General features: G+C 42.5%; 1 protein-coding gene across 1 annotated transcript in view; it reads right to left on the reverse strand.

Annotated features, from left to right (window-relative positions):
- The window catches only part of Scg3 (secretogranin III), a 40,093-nt gene that overhangs the window by 15,011 nt on the left and 3,451 nt on the right, over positions 1–21,631 (reverse strand). Inside the window, exons 5-10 of the mRNA XM_048423938.3 lie at positions 17,507–17,649; positions 16,146–16,337; positions 10,420–10,597; positions 7,099–7,215; positions 4,739–4,822; positions 2,604–2,741 (exon numbers count right to left, since the gene is read on the reverse strand). Of these exons, the coding sequence (XP_048279895.3) occupies positions 2,604–2,741; positions 4,739–4,822; positions 7,099–7,215; positions 10,420–10,597; positions 16,146–16,337; positions 17,507–17,649 (852 nt within the window). The remainder of the gene's footprint in view (positions 1–2,603; positions 2,742–4,738; positions 4,823–7,098; positions 7,216–10,419; positions 10,598–16,145; positions 16,338–17,506; positions 17,650–21,631) is intronic.

The following is a 21,631-nucleotide window of genomic DNA, read 5'->3' on the forward strand; positions in this document are numbered from 1 at the left end:
GGTATGGTGGCTCACGTCTTTAGTTCCAATACTTAGAAGGTTGAGCCAACAGGACTGTTACAAATTCAAGGCTAGACTAGGCTACATAGTGAGTTCCAAGCCAACTAAGGTTAAAGACCCTGTATTTAAAGAAAAAGAGAGAGAGAAAGAGAAAAAAAGAAATAGAAACCCATCAGCCTTGCCTTCAACCACATTCATGCCCCATTTTAAAGTTGTGGGAACTTTCAGAGGTGGTGGTGGGGGACACATTCAATAGGGAAGGTGGGACTCCAGCCTCTACCTTCTTCTTCCCCCTTGAAGGGAGTGACTTTGCTCTGTCAGGGCTCCTCCTGTGATGTATCACCCACCACAGGCCCAAAGCAACAAGGTCAACAGATGATGGACTGGATCCTCTCAAACTGTGAGCCAAAACCCAACCTTTCTCTTTGCGCATCTCAGGTGTTTCACTGTAGTGAGAGAAAAGTGGCTAACACACGTTCATATTCTACATAGTCAGTCGTTACCACCCACCATTCATGCTCCATTTTCAGTGTTTTCTCTAAAAACAGAAAAGGCATGCTACACCCTACTTGCGGATGCTTGCACAGCAACACTCAGCATGCTGCCTAAGCAGGTTAAAGGACTTATTGTGTGGTTGCTGTGCTCCTGGGGAATATGACCTTTGTACATGAAGGAATAAGAGAAGGAAAGAAGGGAGGGAGGGAAGAAACAGAATTCCTTGAGGGAATTGGTTTCAAGTCTTGTGAAAAGCAAATCTGGAGTGGATCTAGAATATCTTATTTCCAGAAAGTGAAGATGGGGTGCTAAGATGACAACAGTGAAATTATAAGGGGTTTCTACTATACTATGCCAATTTTTCCATAAAATCATCATTAATTGACAAGAATGGAAAAGCAATATAAAATAGTTAACAGCCAGGCATGGTGGCACACGCCTTTAATCTCAGCACTGGATAGGTTGAGGCAGGTGGATCTTTGTGAGTTTGAGGACAGCCTGGTCTATGCAGTGAGCTCCAGGCTAGCCAAGCCTACATAGATTCTGTCTTAAAAAAATCTGAAAAAGTGTTAGCAAATATAGGGCCAATGAGATGGTTCAGTAGGTAAAGGTACTGTCAGGCTTATGAGTTTGATCCTTGGATCTCACATGGTAGGAGGAGAGAACAAGCTGCCCTCTGACCACCCATGTGTGCTGTAATATGTGTATGTACACATGCGTGTGTGTTCCCCACTTAATAAATGAGTAAATAAATAAACAAACAAATAAATGTAAGGAATATTAAAGAGTTATGGCATAAGCATGAGGGGCCAGGTAATCATATATCAGAGAAGCATAGAAGAGAAAGCAAAGCCCACCCCACCCACTCATTACCACGGAAAGTTGTACAGAACCAATGTAGAGTCCCGTCAGTGCTATGTTCTCAGATGACAACTTAGCTGACTGCCAATTCCTCTCCCCTAGGAGAGAGAACTGACCCACTTCCACTCTCCTCCCTTCCTGAGGAATAAAATGTCCAGATGAACCTACTAATGAGACACTGGTATGACCTAGCAGGCTTCAATTATACCAAAGAGGTCAACATTTCTTAGCGACAGAAAGGTAAAGCAGGGTCAAGCATTTCTGCCCAACTTCTGATAAAGAAGCAGTGTTTCAAGTGAGGTATCTTGAGACATAGGGATATAATTTTTCTACAACTATGAAACTTGCAATAAAACCATGAGCATACCACAGAACCCACATCGTGCCCCAATCAAAAGTATTAACAATTTAGAACATAAAGCGCCATTGAGTCTTTTTCCTGGAGGGAAGTTGACTTCTGGGAAAGCTTGTAAAATACTAAGAAGATGTGAATTTTGTGGGCCATAGATACATTTATCCTTTTAAGGCAAATTGATCTATTGAATTTGTGATTTTTATCAAGTTCTTAAAGACATTTCCAGGCCGAATCCCTCTTGAGTACAGAGTTTGCTTTGTTAAACCCAGACTCTGAGTGAACTGGCTGAGTAAGCTGTATTGTGATTATTTAGAGAACTATTAAACAAGTTAAAGAAATATTGCTCATGCTTGGAATTCTAGTACATGGGAAGCTGAGACAGGAGGGTTGCCATGAGTTTGAAGCCAGCCTGGATTACATAGTTCTAGATCAGTCTGGACTAACGTGTCTCAAAACACTAAGCCAAACCAACTCATCAAAATGTGGAATTATAAACTCAGTACATCCTTTCTTATCTAAAGAAATCAATAAGTATTGATCAGTCAATTAGGATTATAAACTGAACATTACAAAAATACATAAATGACTGCAGATATTCCCTCAACTATGAATATCCCTTCCTAAGCACAACAGCCCAATGAAAAATGAAACCAACTTGCCATCCCAGAAGACTGAAGACCATTAAAACACCCTGCTATTTGAGTGTGGGTGCCACATGCTAATCTTAACTTTGCAGACTGTGCTGTGTGGGCTTGATGTTGGATCACCCCACTCTGTGAATCTTAGCTATGCAGATTGTGCTGGGGGGAGTGGGCTTTATTTTGGACCACACTACTTGAGTGTTGAAAACTTCCCCAGTTTTATTGCCAACCCAGACCTGGTAAATCCATACCTTTGGCTTCATCTGTCTTTCCTCCTAGGTTGGAGTTAGCATCTTTCGTAGAATCCTTCAGGGTTCCATATTCCTTTTCCATCTTGGCGGCTTCTTCCTTGGTACTGTCAGTTTCTTCGTGACTCTTCTCTGATGGCACTGTGATCAGATAGTACATGGTGGTTATGACACCATTTCCTACCTTTCTTAATCCTTAATGCAGAACAAACTTCGTTGAAAAGATACAGTCTGAGGTCATGTTATGGTTTTTGAACTGAAAGGCATCTCAGTGGTTATCTAATCCAACCCTCTACTATCATTTTACAGAAGGGGAAACTGAGGCCCCAGGAAGATAGAGATGCTCAGGGTCACCCACTGAATTAATAAGAAGCAGGGCCCAGACTCCTAGCACTCCAGATTCTGCGGGACACTCTTCCTTCAGTCACACTGTCATCAGAGAGCGATTGCTTGTCTTGCTTTATTATTATTATATTAGAGATTGACTTTCACTATATTGCCCTTGAACTCCTAGCTCAAGCAATCCTCCTGCCTCAGCCTTCAGAACAGCTGGCATGTACAATCAAAGCTGGTTATTTGACTTCCCTCCCTCCTTCCTTCCCTCCCTCTCTGAGGAGGACCTCGGCTGGTGATCAAACCCAGAGTCTCATGCATGCTAGGCAAGTGATCTACCACTGAGTTATACCCTCAATCATATTTATTTTAATTTAGTTAGTGTTAACAGTCAACTGGAATGAGCTATATAGGTCTTGGTTACAAACAACATTAATTTCTTTTTTGAGACAAGATCTCATGTAACCTAGTTTGGCCTTGAACTACCAACCCTCTTGTTATCTCTGACCTCTTGAGTTCCTGGCACTGGAGAGGCAAATACAGGGGGGCTTCAGGACTTACTGGCCAGTTAAGTAGCCAAATTTATGAGCTCCAGTTTCAATTAAAGATTGTGTCTTGAGCCGGGCAGTGATAGCGCACGCCTTTAATAATCCCAGCACTCAGGAGGCAGAGGCAGGTGGATCTCTGTGAGTTCGAGGCCAGCCTGGTCTACAGGAGCCAATTCCAGGACAGGCTTCAAAGTCACAGAGAAACCCTGTCTTGAAAAACCAAAAAAAAAAAATAAAAAATAAAAAAAATAAAAAAGATCGTGTCCTAATAAATAAAATGAAAAGCAACAAGGATGACACTTGATGTTGATTTCTGGTTTCTACACACACACACACACACACACACACACACACACACACACTACACATAAAATAAATAAATATAGCCCATCTGAAGGCTAAACATGAAGCTGAGAGGTAGAATGCCTGCCCAGCAAGCATACAGGACTGCCTTTGCGCCCTAGTAACAAAACAAATTAAAAAACTCTGCATGAAAGCATCATTTTTAAGGGTACAGCATTGCCAACATGTATATAATTTCTGTGCTGGGGCAAAATGGTTAAACCATAAGAATCCAGAGCCTGCAATCTTTTCTCTTTCTGTTCCTCCTTCCCCACTTGAGAGGAAGATTCTTCACACAGCTCGGTTCTGTGCTGTTGGCTGGGCAGAGCGGGGTTGTGGGTGGAAGAGAAACATAGAAAAGGGGCATACTGCGGAGGAGCAGAGAGCATCCCGAAGGGGTGGGTGATCTGGGTTGGGAACATGGAGAAGAGATGTGGGGGCAGTGGGGAATGACAGACAGCCTGGGATGGTGGTCTCAAGAACTGTTAAGAAAGAGACACAAATGGAGGCTTGAATAGAGGATTCGCTCAGTTTCATAATCAGGCACTCCTAAAGAGTGTTTGTTCTATATCTACATAACATTTTAGTGCAGCACTAGAGGTGTGGCTCTATGGTAGAATGCTTGCCTTCCACACTGACGCTGTGTTCAATTCCCAGCCCAACAAAAAAACAACAAAGAAGACTCCAAATGAAAGAACTTTTCCATGCTTTTGGTGGTACAAATTCTTTGCATGACAGGCTACAAAGTAGCCAAGGTTACATGTGGTTATTACTATGCTTGAAGTTGAGACTTTAAAATGTTTTGAGCTCTATAATGCTCTATTAATGTTACGGAAGCTCACTCTTTACCACTAAAGTAGCTATTCTTTCAGCAGCTAGGACAAATAAAACCAGCCCCAGTTACGTACATCCTACCTGGGTAAAGCTTGCTTTTGCTCTCAGTGCTGTTTTTTTCCAGCTTGTTCTTGGTCTGCAGAGCAATTGTTTCATCCAAGTTTTCTAAAAAGAAGAGAAGAAATATGCTTTAATTTCCTGAGAAATGATATTAAACGTTCACTCCCATATGCGGTGATTATGGGTATGTGCCCCAACTCCTGTCTTAGATTTTTTATTTACTCATTTTTATTTTTAATGTACTTTCAAGCAGAGTCTTATTCTACCTTAGGCTGACCTGAGACTTTCTCTAAAGCCAAGACTGGCTTCCAACTCCTATTTAATCCTCCTAACCCTATCATCCCTGGTGCTGGGATTACAGGTTTGAGCCACCATGCCTGGCCAACTGGTTTAGCTAGTAAGCACTTAATTTTAATGACTTCCCACTTACGTAGCAACTTGTGGTTAATGGTTACCATGTGGACACTTAGCTTCAGGTAGCAGTGGAAACAGCTGCTTACACATAAGCCTCTGCAGTGTCTTTGACCTAATTCCACAGGAGAAATGACAGCACAGACTTCCCAAGTCACACTGTTGACGTTGTCCTGAGCAATGTCTGCGCTACTATTAGAACCTGTGGGTTGCAACCCATTTGGGGTCATATATTGAATATCCTGCATATCAAATATTTACATTACATTGTGTAACCGTAGAGGTTCTCAACCTGTGGGTCATGACCCCTTTGGGGTCAAACAACCCCATTCACAGGAGTTGCCTAAGACAGAAAGCACATTACAGTTCGTAACAGTAGCAAAATTACAACAAAATAATTTTATGGTTGGGGGGTCACCACAACATGAGGAACTGTATCAAAGGGTTGTAGCATTAGGAAGGTTGAAAATCACTGTGTTAGAGGAAGAGAGTTGGTTGGACAACATCAACTGTAATCTGAACACACTTCTTTTTAAGACAAAGAGACTAGGTATGCTCACATATATACCTACACAGGCAAGACATCTGGAAGACTATAAATCAAAATGTTATGAGGGGATTAGTATCAGGAGTGATTTTAACTTTCTTTTGCATTTTTTTCTTTTCTTTCTTTTTTTTTTGCCTTGAATGACTTTTTTTTAAAAAAAACAAGAAATATGCTTTTTTAATAATAAAAATACAACTAGTAAAACTGTTTCTATGTAGTAAAACTCAGGGTTCATGTTGAATAATTTGGGTCATGCTGACCAGAGTGGCATTTCTACATCTACTTGTTTCTCTTTGCCCGGGCAGAGTAAGAGACTAAGATCACCCTGCCCATGCACATGGGTGTTGAAAAGTTCTCAGGGAAACAAAAGCCCTTAAAAAATCAAAACAATTGAGTACTTGTAATACATAAACTGCATTTTAACCTTTTAAAAGATTTAAATATGTATGTGTATGAATAATTGCCTGTTTGCCTGTATGTGTACCATGTATGTGCTGGCTACTTTTATGTCAACTTGACACAAGCTAGACTCATTTAGGAAGAGGGAACCTCTGTTGTAAAAACACCCCCCAACAGATTGGCCTGTGGTGCCTTTTCTTGACTAATGATTGACAGGGAAGTGCCCGAATCACTGTGAATGGTCTCACCCCTGGGCTAATGGTACTGGGTGATGTACAAAAGCAGACTGAGCAAGCCTGTAAGCAGCACTCCACCATGGCCTCTGCATCAGCTCCTGCCTCCAGGTTTCTGCCTTATGTTCCTGCCATGACTTCTGTCAGTGATTGAGTGTGACCTGAGAGTTGTTTCATCCTTCATTTAACAGGCAGAAGTGAAGCCTTGCCACTCAGTGGTGACACACACCTTTAATCCCAGCACTTGGAAGGCAGATGGATATCTGTGTTTGAGGCCAACCTGGTCTACAAGAGCTAGTTCCAGTACAGACTACAAAGCTACAGAGAAACCCTGTCTCAACGACCCCCATACCCCCCAAAGCAAGCAGGACCTTCTCAGCACAGCAGAGTGAGGGTCCTGCTTTCCTAGCCAGTATTCTTTCTGCTTGCCACATACAGTACTTAGAGGGGGAAATCAAGATTTAACCCAGACTTCTAAACACAAGTAAAAAAAAAATGTTAATGGCCTAAGTTGTAATAAAATTGCTCCCTGGAGATTATTTTAAAGCACCGATAAGATTTAATATAAAAAATGTGAAAGGTTTTTCTTGAAAGTGAATTATTAAGATGAAAAGTACAGAAGGTCTAATTAATTGTATTTGTATGCGTCATTAAGCCGAGCAACTCCGTTACCCTGGAGATCTGGGCTGCTCCGGCACAAATCATCAAATCAGTGAGGCGATTATTGCCAGATCCTTAATTTGCTTTAAACAACGAAAGCGGCCATGGTGAAAATAGGGCAGAATTCTCACCAAGGTAGGAAACGCCCTCCTCTGGAGATATAGTGCCATACTTGACCATCATTTTCACAAACTCGATCAGCGTCTTCATGATAGTGATCAGGGTTTCTTTCTCTTTCGCTTCTTTTTCTATGTTAAAAGAACAAAATTATTAACTAAAATAATTTTATCTCTATTACTTTATGGGTGCATGAGTGTTTGTCTTCATATATATTTGCGTACCACAGGCATGCTTGCCTGCAGAGGCCAGAAGAGGGTGAGAGAGCCCCGGAACTGGAGTTACAGGAGGGGTGTGACCACGGTGTGGGTACTGGAAATTGAACTTGGGTCTTTTGGAAGAGCTGCTTGTTGCTCTTAGCTGTTGAGCCATTGTCTCCAGCACCCATGAGAAGCAAAAGAATTTAAAGAGAACTAAAAGACAATAGTTTTGTCTTTCACTGCCAATTTGTGAAGTAAGGCGTAATGTTTGAAATAGCTTCCCCTTTATTTATAACGAATCGCACAAACATTTAACTTAAAAAAAAAAACCCAAAAACTAAGACACAATTGGGAATATAGGGCAGTTTATAGCTATACAAAACTGCTTTTAGAAATGAATGCATTTTAACTTTCCCATGGGGCTTTAATTTCATCTGAAATGTTAGAGTAATAAAATAGACAGAAAAGAATTCACTTCTGGGGTAGGGATTGTAGTTGAGTTGGTACAGTGCCTGCCTAGTGTATATTAGGGCCTAAGGCTTAAATTCCAGTACTGAATAAACCAGGCGTGGTGATATAGTTTGAGGTCAGCCTGGGACACCGCCTTACAACAAACAAACAAAACTGAAAGATAAAACAAATAAATAACATTCCACACAGTGGAGTTTAAAAAATATCAAAAACCTCACAGGTTGCTGAGTTAGGAGATGAATTAGGAAGATCCTAAAAAAAGACGTGACAAATGACTTTGGCCATCCCTTGATCAAGGGTGGGCCAGTATTTTTAGCATTATGCTGACGTTCTTCACTGAGAAGAGTGACTCATTAGAATGACACAGATTCTGAGCTGGTCATTTTGCCAACCCATGGGGCAAAATGGCTCAGAACAGATTCTCCAGACCCAGCCTGGCAGATTCAAGGAGAGAGGCTGGTGCCATCTGGTCAATATCTGGACCTGAAGGACAAAGAGAATTCTCTGAGGCTGGAAGCTCATTCTATGATCACTTTATGGAGAGACCAGATTACAACTCCAGAAAATTTACCCAGTTGTTCACTTGAGGGCTGCAGCAGGGACGGGGAAAGCTGTTGGGGCAATGTGGGGCATCTGCCTGAATAGTGACAGAAGAGATTAAGACTCTCATCATTTGCCGATTAACCAGAAACACACAGAAGCCAAATTCTACAGACAGCTCTGTATACACGTGACTGAAGAGACTCGGGAGGACGCGTTTGAAAAAGAACAATTTCTCAGATGTGTTTGGGCTGTGGACTTTCTTTCATCCCATGCTCATGTGAACTCACTGGAAAACCAAAGCAGAACATGTCTAGTAAGCAACGTCTTGAATAATTTAGAGGAGAGCAAAGAAGGCTCCCACTGAGAAAGGAAACTGAAAGCTTTGCACAAGATTTAATACAACTGGCAGGATTTTCTCTTGATGTTTTGTTTTTTTTGACACCGTGCCTAGAAAACACACTAGGTAAAACAATCCAGATACAAAGACAGAGACAGCATTCTCTCAGTTCCAACCCAAGGCTTCATTATCCATGGATTCAACTAACTGAGGATCAAAAATACTAAAGAAAAAATATGACTGCGTTTTTACTGAGCCTGGACAGGTCATTTTCTTGCCGCTGTTCTCCAAGCAATACAGTTTAACAGCCATTTGTATAGTACTTCCATTGTGGTAGGCATTGAAAGTAAATCATTTAAAGTCCATGGGAAGATGTGTGATGATTATACAAAAATACTATATCTTACTCCAGCTCCCTCTCCGCCATCCTCTCTCTTTTTCTCCCCACCTCTGTATGTGTGTATGTGTGTGAAGGGGCTGTGTGTGTTTCAGGTAATCAAACTCAAGCCTTGGACATGCTAGGCCAGACGCTACCTCTGAGCTTTAGCCATGGTGTTTGTACCATTTTATATAAAGGACTTGACTATGTGTGGATTTTGGTATCCAGAGGAGGTCCTGGCACCTCTGTGCTTATAGAAAGACAGTTGCATGTGGAATTTAAGAAAGCTAAGTCATTGAAGTGAAGAGTAGAATGTCATTGCCCAGGGCTGGGTAAGACTGGGAGATGCTGGTCAAAGGTAGCAAGTTTCTGTTCTGTAGTGTGAAAAGTCTGGAGTCTGTGAAACTTGGCAACATGACTGGTAACACTGGAAACATATTTGAAATCTGCTAGATCACATTCTCACAAGAACAAGACTAAAAAAGAAGAAAGAGACAATAGCAACTATATGGATGGGTGATAGACGCAGTCATTGGCCATACCATGATGATCATTTCATAATACAGATGAACACTAAAACACCATGCTATATGCCTACTGTATACAATTGTGTGTGTGTGTGTGTGTGTGTGTGTGTGTGTGTGTATCTGTGTGAGATAGGATCTTGTTATGTAGCTAAGGCTGGCCTCAAGCTCACAATATCACAATATAGACCAGGCTGGACCCATGCTCACGGTAATCCTTCTACCTCAGCCCCCCAAAGAGCTAGGATTCTGGGATTACAGGGGTACACATGTTAAGTACACCTTAATAAAGCTGAGCACGGAGCAGTAGAGAAAGCTGCAGGGCCACAGAGACAGACAGCATGGGTGCTCAGAGCATTCGCTGCCAGGCCTGATGACCTGAATCACATTCCTAGGACCCACAGCAATCGAGGGAAAAGACGGATCCCAGCAAATTGTCCTCCAATCTTTATCTGGACGCCGTGGCACACGTGTCCACACACAAAATACATAAATGAAATAAAAAAGGCTGATAACCAAAAAGCAGCCATAGTAAGAGCAAAGACTGAGCTGGGTCAGGGCAGGTCAGTGAATCATCTCAGCACGTGACAGATTGGGGTACCTGTGCACAGCGGATGTTCCATGGCTGTTTATTGAACAAATAAATGAACTGTCTGTTAACGAGATTAAATTATCCAGAAACTCCCCATTTCCTGATTTCCCTTTCCATGACTAGCACACTACTTTCGGAAAAAAAAAAAGAACTGAAATGTTTTTCCCAGCCAATAGTGTATGTCATAGAGAACTGCACTTGGAAACCACGAACAGGAAGAAAATCACCCACACGTTTCCAAGAATTACTGTCTCATTTCCCTTCCTCACGGTCATAAAGTGGTGGTTACCTGAATCGATGCTCGTCAGTAATGCATAGAAGTTGGGGAAATACTGGAGTTCCTCAAAGTCATCTTCGCTGCGGGGGTTGGTTCTCCTTTCCAAGCCGTTCGACAAGGTCAAGGTATTAGATACGGTTTCATCATTTTCTCGGTTAGCAAAGCCATCGTGCACGGCTGCCACTGGAGTCTTCAGTGAGGGGGAAATGACAATAGCAAATAAAGATGGTTTAGAATGAATGTAGCTCCAGGTCAGTTCTCTCCTTTCAGATGACCTTGGGGTTCCTTCTCCTTCACAAGGCCCTGCAGGTTCTAGGTAGGAGTTCCCTTGAGAAAGTGTATTGGTGTGGCTCAGGAGAGACTAGACTGGGGATTTCTACGGTTCTGCTTTGGCCACATTCCTCTCCATGAGTCTTTCACTGAGGAGAGAGCTTTGTTGCATACAGTGCATAGGGGTGGAGTGGGGTGGACCAGAAAAGCTTTCAAACTGTCCATCAGTCTGTACTAACACCTTGGAACTTTTGTCTCTGGATGATATGTAATTTTTTTTCTTCCCAGACCTGATCTTTGTTCTTATTTTGGTGAAAGCTCATCTGCCATTCTGTAGACTAGACAAAAATCTAAGAGATTTTCTTTTTTCTTTGCTTCCCCACATCTGATCTATCAGTATCCTTGCTGGCTTTACTTTAAAATCTTATGGCAATTTTTACATCCCTTTCTCCAGTAACCCATGCAGTTCTTCACCCCTCTCTCTAACTGGTATACCACTCATCTCAATGTCTTCTCAGTTCAGTATCTTATGACCTATGGATTGAAGTATCTTTCTAGCAAATTTGATCTTTAAAGACTTTGCTTAAAATCTACTACAAGGAGGCTGGAGATGAATCTGGTTTGGTAAAGTGCTTGCATTATGAGCACAAGTGTCCCATTTGATCACCGAATTCACATTAAAAATAAAAGTTGATGGGACTGGAGAGATGGCTCAGTGGTTAGAGCACTGACTGCTCTTCCAGAGGACCCAGGTTCAATTCCTAGCATCCACATGGCCGCTCACAACTGTCTGTAACTCCAGAATCCAACACCCTCATACAGACAAACATGCAGGCAAAATACTAATGCATACAAAACAAGAATAAATAAATTATATTTAAAAATAACAAAATAAAAGTTGATCCCAGTGGCATATGCTTGTAATCCCAGGGTTAGGAAGGTTGGAATAGGCAGATTTTTTTTTGGCTTGATGACAACTATCTTACTTTGCTTGCTGAGTTCCAGTCAGTGGGAGACTCTGTTTCAAAACACAAGGTGGATGGTGTCTGAGAAATAGCACCTGAGGTTGTCCTCTGGCCTTCACATTCATGCGTGCTAACATGTACACATGCCGACATGTGCACATACCCACATGTACACATGCACCTGTACATATACGTACATACACACACATACACCTGCTCTGCTATGGTTTGGATATGGCCTATTCCTGTCAAGATTCACATTGAAATTTGAATTACTGGGGCTGGAGAGATGACTGGCTGCTCTTCCAGAGACCTGGGTTCAATTCTAGCACCAACATGGCAGCTCACAACTGTCTGTAAATCCAGTTCCAGGGGATCTGACGCCCTCACACATACATCCATGCAGATAAAACACCAATGCCATAAAATAAAAATAAAGAAATAAAAAAAAATTCAATTGCCAATGTAAAGGTGTTGAAGGCAGGACCTTTGAGGACCTTTGAGACATAGCAAGTTCATGTAGGCTCCTCCCTCAGGAATGGATAATGTTTGTGTTGGTTTGAATGAGATGTTTCCTTTAGTCTTGGAGATTTGAATACCTGGTTTCCCAGGTAATGTTGCCTTCTGGGGAAGCTTAGGACCTATGGCCTTGTTGGAGGAAATGTGTCACTGGAGGCTAGCTTTGAGGTTTCAAAGCTACACACCATTCCAAGTTTTCTCTTTGCTTCCTGCTTATAGTTTAAGATATGAACTTTCAGCTTGCTGCTCCAGCCTCTCTGCTTGCTACCTTGAGCTCCAGCCTCTCTGCTTGCCGCCTTGCTTCCTCATGGTAATGTGATGGGCTCTTAGTACTCTGGAACTGTAAGCCCAAATAAACTCTTCTTTTGTAAGTAGCTGTGATCATCGAATGATGTGGGACTCCCCTCTGTATGCTGTGAATGCCTTTGGTTAGTAAAGAAGCTACTTTAGACCTATTGTAGTGCAGAATAGGGCAAGGTAGAAATTCCAAGTAGATAGAGGAGAGAGAGTAGGCAAAGTCAAAGAGATGCCATGTAGCTGCCAAAGGGGAAAGATGCCTGGAACCTTACCAGTAAACCATGAGCATTGTGGTAAAATATAAAATAATAGAAATGGGTTAATTTGAGAGTAAGAGCTAGCTAGAAATATGTTTATTAATAGCTTAATAATGCTTAAGCTATTGGCCAAACAGTATTGCAATTAATAGTTTCTGTGTAATTATTTTGGGTCTGGGCAGCCGGGAAACGAGCAAGCAGCTTCTGCCTACAGTAGTGTTTTATCACAGAGATAGAAAAGAAACTATGCTCTGCCTTTCTTGAGGGACCAAGGCAGGCCAGAGATAGGGCCAATTCAGAAGACATGGAAAGGAAGAAAATCCCTCACTGGGATCTGCTTTGACTTTCTGGCTGGCAGAGTCAAGGAACTCAGCAGAGAAAGCCCAAATTGCCTACAGAGATACCGGCATGTCAATGACCTCTCAAACGGGGGTTAAAAACGACAAATGCTGTGCATACTTTGGGTTAGAATTTTGTCAATTGAGCACCCCTTTCTCATCTCTAAATCTAAATAATGCGCCCCATAAAAGCACCTTGTGCTTCATGTACAATATGAAGCCAATTTACATATTTTACTTTATTTTTAAACTTTACTTAATTGTAAGCTTGCTCAGTCTTTTAAAAGTTTTATTTATTTATTTATTTATTTATGTGTGTGTGTGCGTGTGTGTGTGTGTGTGTGTGTGTGTGTATGTGTGGGTGCGTGTGCACACACGCGTATATGTGCCCAGTCACGTGGGTGGAGATCAGAGGACAGCTCTAGACACTCTCCTTCCACCATGTGGGCCACTTAGGTCGCCACATTTGGCAGTGGGTATCTTTATCTGCTGAGTCGTCTTATGGCCCCAGCTTGCTTAATCTTTTAAACATGAAAATTGGATCCTTTTTGCACCCTGACTTAAAAAGATACAGGGTCATAGACACAGCCCTGGTAAAGACACATAAATGTGTCTGCCAGGGAGCTTTGCACCCATATTGTAGGTGTGCACTGTCTTGTTTTCCCTATGGATTCCTATCTAAACAGTTAATGCGTTTGCTAACTTGGCTTCATTCTGGCTTGTTCTGGGATTCTTTTCTGAGCTGCAGTCAAGGGCCTGGCTTTACCGGAGTGGAGTCTCTAGGTAAAAGGGTGCTCCTTGGGCAGCTGGTGGCTGTGCTAGGCTGTGTCTCTCCACTGCTGATAAGACTGGGCTAGTTTAGGTAGCTACTGTGTGAGAGAGACTGTGTGTGAGAGAGGGTTGTTAAAAGGTGAGTGGTACCCCTGCCCCTCTTACACACACACCTGCTTGTCCTTCCGCTTTCCCATCTCACAGGGCAAGCCACACAGGGCCTCACCAGAAGCTGACCAGAAACTATTCCATCTTGGGCTTTTCACCTCCAAAGCTGTGTACTAAATACATTTATTTTCCCTTTTTAAAGAAAAGATTTATTTATATTTATGTGTGTGGGTGTTTTGCTTGCACGTATGTCTGGGCACCACGTGTATGCCTAGTAAAGGTGGAGGAGGCCAGACATTGGATCCCCTATGACTGGAGTTACAGAAGGTTGTGAGTCATGAGTCACCATGTCGGTGTTGGGAATTGAACCTGGGTCTTCTGGAGGAGAATTTAACGCTCTTAACTGATGAGCCATCCCTCCAGTCCCTGTTCTTTTTTTAATAAATTATCTAGTCCCAGGTATTCTTTATAGCAATGGAAAGCAGATGAAGGTAAAAACCTTTAGTATTTTTCCCTGGCTTTTACAGTAGGCATCAGACTCCACATAAGACTGAGGCTCTGCATGGTCTGGGCTAGGGCTACTCCCCAGTCTCCTGGCACCGCTCTCCCTTCCCTGTCAGTCACAAGCCCTTGTTTCAGTTGCCTGGATACTCCACATACGTGACTTCTCCTGTTTACAAGTTAATCCTATTTGACTTTTAGTTTTCGGCTCAAATTGCTTCCTCAGGGAAGCCTGTTCTCAGCCTAAGTGCAGAACAGGTGGCTTTCTCTAAGCTCTTGATGCGGTTGCCTTGACAATGACCACTGTTTGGAGGCAATCTACGTCTTTCACTGGAACTTAACCTTTGTGGGAGGAAGATTGTGTCTTTCTCAACTAGCATGGCATTCTTAGCACCCTCTGGTACTCTGAAAGGATACTTTATTTGCAATAGTGCATTTAGAAGACATGAACAACAAGCCAAGCATATGGACGTTTTAGAAATGAATAGATGTAACAAGTGAAGGGTTGTGAAAGCCACAACTGCTTTTGTGTAGACCTGTATATCTGTTCCTCCATGACTATGGAAAGTCTGGTGATTTGAATAGAAATGGACACCATAGGCTCATAGATTTGAATGCTTGATCACCAGGGAGTGACACTATTAGGAGGTATGGCCTTGTTGGAGTAGGCCAGAACTGATCTTATTTTCTGGCCCTTCTAAAATAGCATCTCTGCAGGGCCTGTTGATACACATTTGTAATCCAAGCATTTGGGAACCTGGGAGGCGGAGGCACAAGGATTTGATCTAGAATTCAAAGACAACCTTGGGAACACAGAAAATTCAAGGCCAGGTTGGACTGCATGAGAGAAACACAAACACACACCAAAACAAAACTAAACCCACAGAAACATTACCATATTGCGTGTGATAGTTCACGCCTATAACCTAGTACGTAGAAGGTCAGAAGGCATATTTGCCACTGAGCTGAGGCCAGTTTACATATCATGTGAGACTCAGCAAACAACCACCTTCCAAGAAAACCCAAACCCAAAGCAAACAACAGAAGTGCAGCGCGTTCTGTAGAGCATTGCTTTGTATTGCAGAGGATGATGGAGGGGATAAGGGGAGGGGGAGCTTCAGGTCGGTGTACTCTGGAGAAGGAAAATCAGAAGCAAGCCAAGCGATCTGACACCCTCCATCGCTACACTTCTCCAGAAAGAGAACTGAGTGAGGAGACCAAGATCACCAGAGCTTTGTTGATTCCAAGAGGAAAATGGAGAGAGAAGCCCAGGAAGGGGAAATAAGAATGAACTGCAAGCCAACAGGCTTCTGAACCAATGAAAAGGGGAAGGGGCAGGTGGAAGAATGCAGCCTAACACAGAGGAAGGATCAGACTGGGGGTGTGAGGCTTCTGTGCAGAGGATTGATCTATCACCCCTCCCATCTTCTCTCTCTCCCTGTGTACATAGACGCTCATACACATGCACTGGGAATAGATGATAATGTTTATGTAAATGGATGGGATACCAAAAAAGCTTTGGAGCATTGGTTCCAGCATATTTGGGATGCTGTAAATACTTGTATCATATGATATGTTCCCAGTGTGCTAAAAATGAGACTCTTTCCAAATACTCTTTTGCATCAGGTAAGGCACTAATTGTACAGAGATACAAAAGCACACATACACATATGCTCATGACACGAACACATTCCTCACACTCTTGTACATACCACTTTCTCTGATATTTTTCCAGCCTGATTCTCGGTCCTGCTTGTGGGTTTATCCAGAACCTCAGCCTGATTCTCGGTCCTGCTTGTGGGTTTATCCAGGGCCTCCTCATAATTGTTGGCTTCTTTTGAAATCAATTTTTGTAAAGCCTCTGCGACTTCGTCTTCCAGAGTGTGTGCCTGGCTTTCAGTGATCTGTTATGAAGAGACAAAGCACATATAGCTGCTATTCCTGTTCCCGGGCATATATAAACAAATAGACACCTGAACTCTGTAACACGATGGCTGGCTAGTTGGGGTTTCTGTCCTGTCCAGTTCCCACTTCTTGACCTTTTAGTTAAGATAAAATATAAACCCCAGTTGAACATGTAGGCACCATGCAGGCTTCCAACAATCCTACACAGCTATGACTCCTGTGAGCCTTATCAATGAACACCAGCACGGCACAATTTCCCTAAGGGTACACTAGTGGCCTGCATACCTTCGTAGTAACCAACAGTTCTCTAATCAGACTTAGGACCTGCTCAACAAAGGTGAAACCACGCTGGTGCTGGAAATCTAGCTAACTACTCAGTGCTGATGAAGTCATGGATATTGGAGGAGGATCTACAACCACAACTTTACTAAGCCAGAGTCATCTCTAACAACAGGACAAACATTCATCTTTATACCCACAGATAAGTGCAGTTTTCACTCCTAATCAAGGAAGCTTCTCTTTGCAACAGACAATCCTTTCTTACACAGGCTGTGGTGGTGACTGCCCAGCACTCCAGGAAGAAGTAGGCTATTCATGCAAGCTGTCAGTGGTACCTGCTGAAACCTTATGGATGCTTCCTTAGAGAGACACCCGAAGGATGCTGCTCTGTAGCTGCAGGTCACATGATCGGTTACATGATCCCTGTGACTAAGAACCTCAGTAAAACCTGCTGGGGCTGTGTCAGGGCTGAGCAGCCAAGTCGTGACCAGGGAGGATTCAATGGCTCAGAGTTCCTCAAGCATCCACTGCCAGTCTCTGCTCGTGTTATTTCTGGTTTTGCCAGACACATCCTCTGCCTCTGCTTGTTATAGCCTGACTTCCCTTCTAAGCTCACTTCAAACTCCTCTTCCTCTGAAGCCTTTTCCTACTTCCCACTGGGCACACACCACTCTCTGGCAAACTGCACAGCTCATAGGGCTCTCAAACAGCCTGTGTGATGGGTGTGTGTGCTTATCTGCCTCTTCTGATAAACCCAAGGGAGTCCTTGGGAGCCTAGTACAAAGTAGGTGCCCCATAAACATTTGGTTGCTTGAATTACGAGGCTCAACTCCTCAGGACACTGTAGACTGTATTAAAAAATGAGTTTTCTCTTGTGCAAACTACTTACTAGGCCAAGATTCAGCAGTTTAGAAACAATCTTGTCAAACACTCCTCTGTCGTTCTCCTCATAGATCCTGGTAGCAATTTTGTGGACAATGTCTTCAGCAGTTAGAGGAGTTCCATCCAGTTGATGCAGGCCGTCCGGGTCATCTAGACAGAGCAAGCACAGCTTCACAGCATGGCGAGTACACACCTCTTCTATGCATCCTATTATAGCCCATACTTTCTGAAATACTCAAGATTTTTGTTACATACATTTATCACCTATTCATTTATCATTCATCCATTTAGAGACTGTGTCCTACTATGTCACCCTGGCTGACTTGGAACTTCCAGCAGTCCTTGGCTTCTGCCTCTTGAGTGCTGAAATGACAGGTGTGCACTGCCGTGCCTGGCTGCTGAAGTACCTCTATGTAACAAAGATTAATGTTAAAGCTTAATAACAATAATAAACCCCAGTCTCCAAGAGACAGGGAGCCCATCATTTTATTAGCTTGGAATAAAAATATTAAAGCAAGAGATCTACATGAACAACATGCAAATTTTGCAGAGAAGCCTGTGAATATATGTCCTTAGTCTTCCTGGGAATTCATTTGGTAATGTAACTTCTGAATAAGGCAAGGGATCATTCTGAGTGAGAAAAAGGGGCTGTGTGTGATGGTTCATGCCTGCAATCCTAGTGCTTGGGAGCCTGAGGCAGGAGGATTGACATGAGTTTGAGGCTAGGCTTGGCTAACAGAGAGAGACCTTGTCTCAAACAAAGCAAACTCAAACTCTAAACAACCAGAACAACGATGATGGCAATGTCAACAACTAATGTGAGGGAGAAAGGGGACGAAGCCAGTGAAGCCTTGGTCCATCACACAAGAATCCCAGAAGTCTATACCACATTGAACAGGTCCACTTTACAGAGTATCTATACCACATTAAACAGGTCGGCTTTACAGAATATCTATACCACATTAGACAGGTCCACTTTACAGAGTATCTATACCACATTAAGCAGGTCCGTTTTACAGAGTATCTATACCTCATTAAGCAGGTCCACTTTACAGAGTATCTACACCACATTAAGCAGGTCCGCTTTACAGAATATCTATACCACATTAAACAGGTCTACTTTACAGAGTATCTATACCACATTAAGCAGGTCCGCTTTACAGAGTATACCATATCGATCAGATCTGATTTACAAAGTGTTAAACTCTTCTGTCACATAGAGGCAGAAGGGAAAGATCACTGGTTTAGCATAGTGATTTCTCTTGTTCTCTATAAACCTTGGATCACTGTACAAAATAATAAGGGCACTGGTCTCTGTGCTTAGGTCAGTAGTAGAGTGCTTGTCTAGCATTTGTAAAGCCCAAACAATAAAACAATTATGAATAATAAGTGTTAATTTAATTTGACTTTAATGAAGTTATAAGGAACAGAGGAAATAAGATTGCAAATGCACCTTTTGAATCATACAGTAGTGTATGGAAGAGAGTACTATTGCAATTATGCCTAGGGGATTTAGATTTTTAATTTCTTTGTTTTTCAAGACACGGTTTCTCTGTGTAACAGCTCTGTCTGTCCTGGAACTCACTCTGTAGACCAGGCTGGCCTCGAACTTACAGAGATCCGCCTTTGCCTCCTGAGTGCTGGGATTAAAGACATGTGCCACCACTGCCTGGCAGATTTTTAAAGGAATTGTGATTATTTTTTGGAGAAAATAGAAATAGAATTCCTTGCCAGATATGTTATGAATAATACTTTATTTTTTGAGACAGGGTATCATTATGTAGGCTGGCTTTGAACTCTCAGAGATCTGCTTACTTATGCCTCCAGAGTGCTGAGATTAAATGCATGTACCATGACACCCAGCTCTATGACTATAATCCTTACCACCTTCCCCCAATGAAAGAACAACGTATTTCCATCCCAATTCTGCCCTTTTCTTCTAAGACCCTTGGGTATTTGGCCAGGGAATTTCTCCCATGGCATGGCCTTTCTTCTAGACTGTGGGGATGGTGGCACTGAAGCTTCAGCCAGACACCCTCTCCTGCTTTTGGACGCAGGCTTTATAAAGATGAGTGGTGATTATACACAAAGGCCGAGTTGTTGTTCAGCCGCAAGCCCTTTGAGACCCAAGTGCCAGAGTGACAAAAATCATAAAATTAGTTCCCTTCGTGTCTGGTTGGAAGTTGAGTTCTTCATCTGTTTCTCAGGAGCACAGCCTCTCTATCACTTTGGTCTGAATTTTCCATGTGTGGGTTGCAAGTCAGGCGCTGGGGACTAGTCTTCCGTCTATGCAGAGGAGGAAGAATTCACTTCCCTCCCCACTTCTCCCTCAGGAGCTGAGAAGGAAAGAATGTTGGCTGCCTGCTGACGCTGGAAAAGAACCCAGATGACTGTTTTTCAGCTCATTTACTTCCCAACGGGGAGAATGCTGGAAACTCAGAAGAAATGTCTTCCTCCTCTGCGCGCCGCTGCCTCTGCGGGCTCTTGAGCCAGGAACTCAGGTCTCCCATGGTGGAACTTTGCGAGCTGCAGTTAAAAGTGAAGGACTTGGCCACTGCCCTTACCTCCATCAGTTTTCCCCACACTCTTTGAAAATGAGAAGAATACCTTAAGGTGATTTCCCAGCTGTGCCCAAAGGAATGTTTTATGTTTCCCGTGTGAAGCCTCAGAAAGAAGCCGGCATAGATTCAAATTTAAAACCTTTAGGCAGCTATACAGACATCAAAGGACTGTAGCCTGCCATTATCTTCCCTGTTATATCTTGTATTCCTTGTATCTCATTTAATACCTAGAATTCATTTTTCCAGTAAAATCAAAGCCTTACTATGCGCCCGACACCATAGGTAGAGTGCTGGCTGTACCTAGTATCTCATTTAACACTTGGAATTTGTTTCTTCAGTTTAATTGAATTCAAGTCTTAATATCTGCCAGACACTGGTAGAGTGATGGTTGGGTTTAGCACGGTCCCTGAATGCACAGAGCTTATTATCTGTCATAACCTGCAATGTGAGAATTCCACAATAAATTCCTGCTACTGAACACTCAAAGGCACCTCAAGCATAAGCACATAAGGAGAAACAGGCAAGGATTTGGAATGTGGAGCTTTCTTAAAGGCAGTCTTGGGTCTGAGGCTATTGCTTGCCAAAGACCCTCTCCCTCGCTCTACCTCTGGGGTTGGAGCCTGCACATCTCTGATGCTATCTTCGGATGCCTAGGTGGGTTCAGACCCTCTGGCTCTAGGATTTGTCGGCTCTGAAAGGAAACTAGACCTTCACCCATAAAACATTCTCTCTAAGACCCTTGACTTAGTCTCCGTAGGATCTCAAGTAAAGTTAAAGCAAATCTGAGCATAAGCCAAAAAACATGAGGACCAGCCCTATCATTTTAAACCTACAAACTGGCAGTAAAATGACTAATTAAAAAGTAGCCGCTCAAGTCACAAACAAATCTGTGTCTCTGTTGGTGCCTACAACCAGTGTGGCTATCAAGCCAAACAAATATTACATTCTTTTTTTACTTTATTAAACCAAATGTTCTGTTTAACCAGAGTGATTAAATTAATTTCTTTTATGCAGTTATGCCCAGTATTGATTTGCTTCTGGTCAACATACCTTAGGTTAAAAAGTAGAATTCAAGATTTAAATTCTCCAAATAACAAAACATAAATCATTGCCTCCATCTACTCAACACATGTAATGCACTTGAAAACTCTCCTCATTGCCATGAAACAAAATAAAGACAGAGAAGAAAGCCTGTGCTCACTTCTAAGCACTGGTCTGCAGAATTGAAAATACTCTACTTACATAGGTTCACCGATTCCCTCAGACATTCTTTCCTTTCTTCACTTATTTATAGAATCATACAATGAATTAATGACTATTCGGCACTGTCCTGTAATGTCTCTGTTCTTGTGAGCTTTTCAGTGTAGTTTTGGATAAAGGCAATTGTAAGTGGTTACAATTATAAATACAAAAGTTCAAACTACAAGAAGAGCAATGATGGCAAGGGGCAAAATGTCTATCAGATCATGCATGCTGGACAAGCCCAGAAGTGTTTGACAGTTCCTATGAAGACAGGAACTATATGAAGGATTTTGATTTTGGTCCTAAGAGAAATGAGAATCTACTAAAAG

This window comes from Myodes glareolus, chromosome 4 (genome assembly GCF_982192425.1).
Source record: "Myodes glareolus chromosome 4, mMyoGla1.1, whole genome shotgun sequence".
NCBI lineage: Eukaryota > Metazoa > Chordata > Mammalia > Rodentia > Cricetidae > Myodes > Myodes glareolus.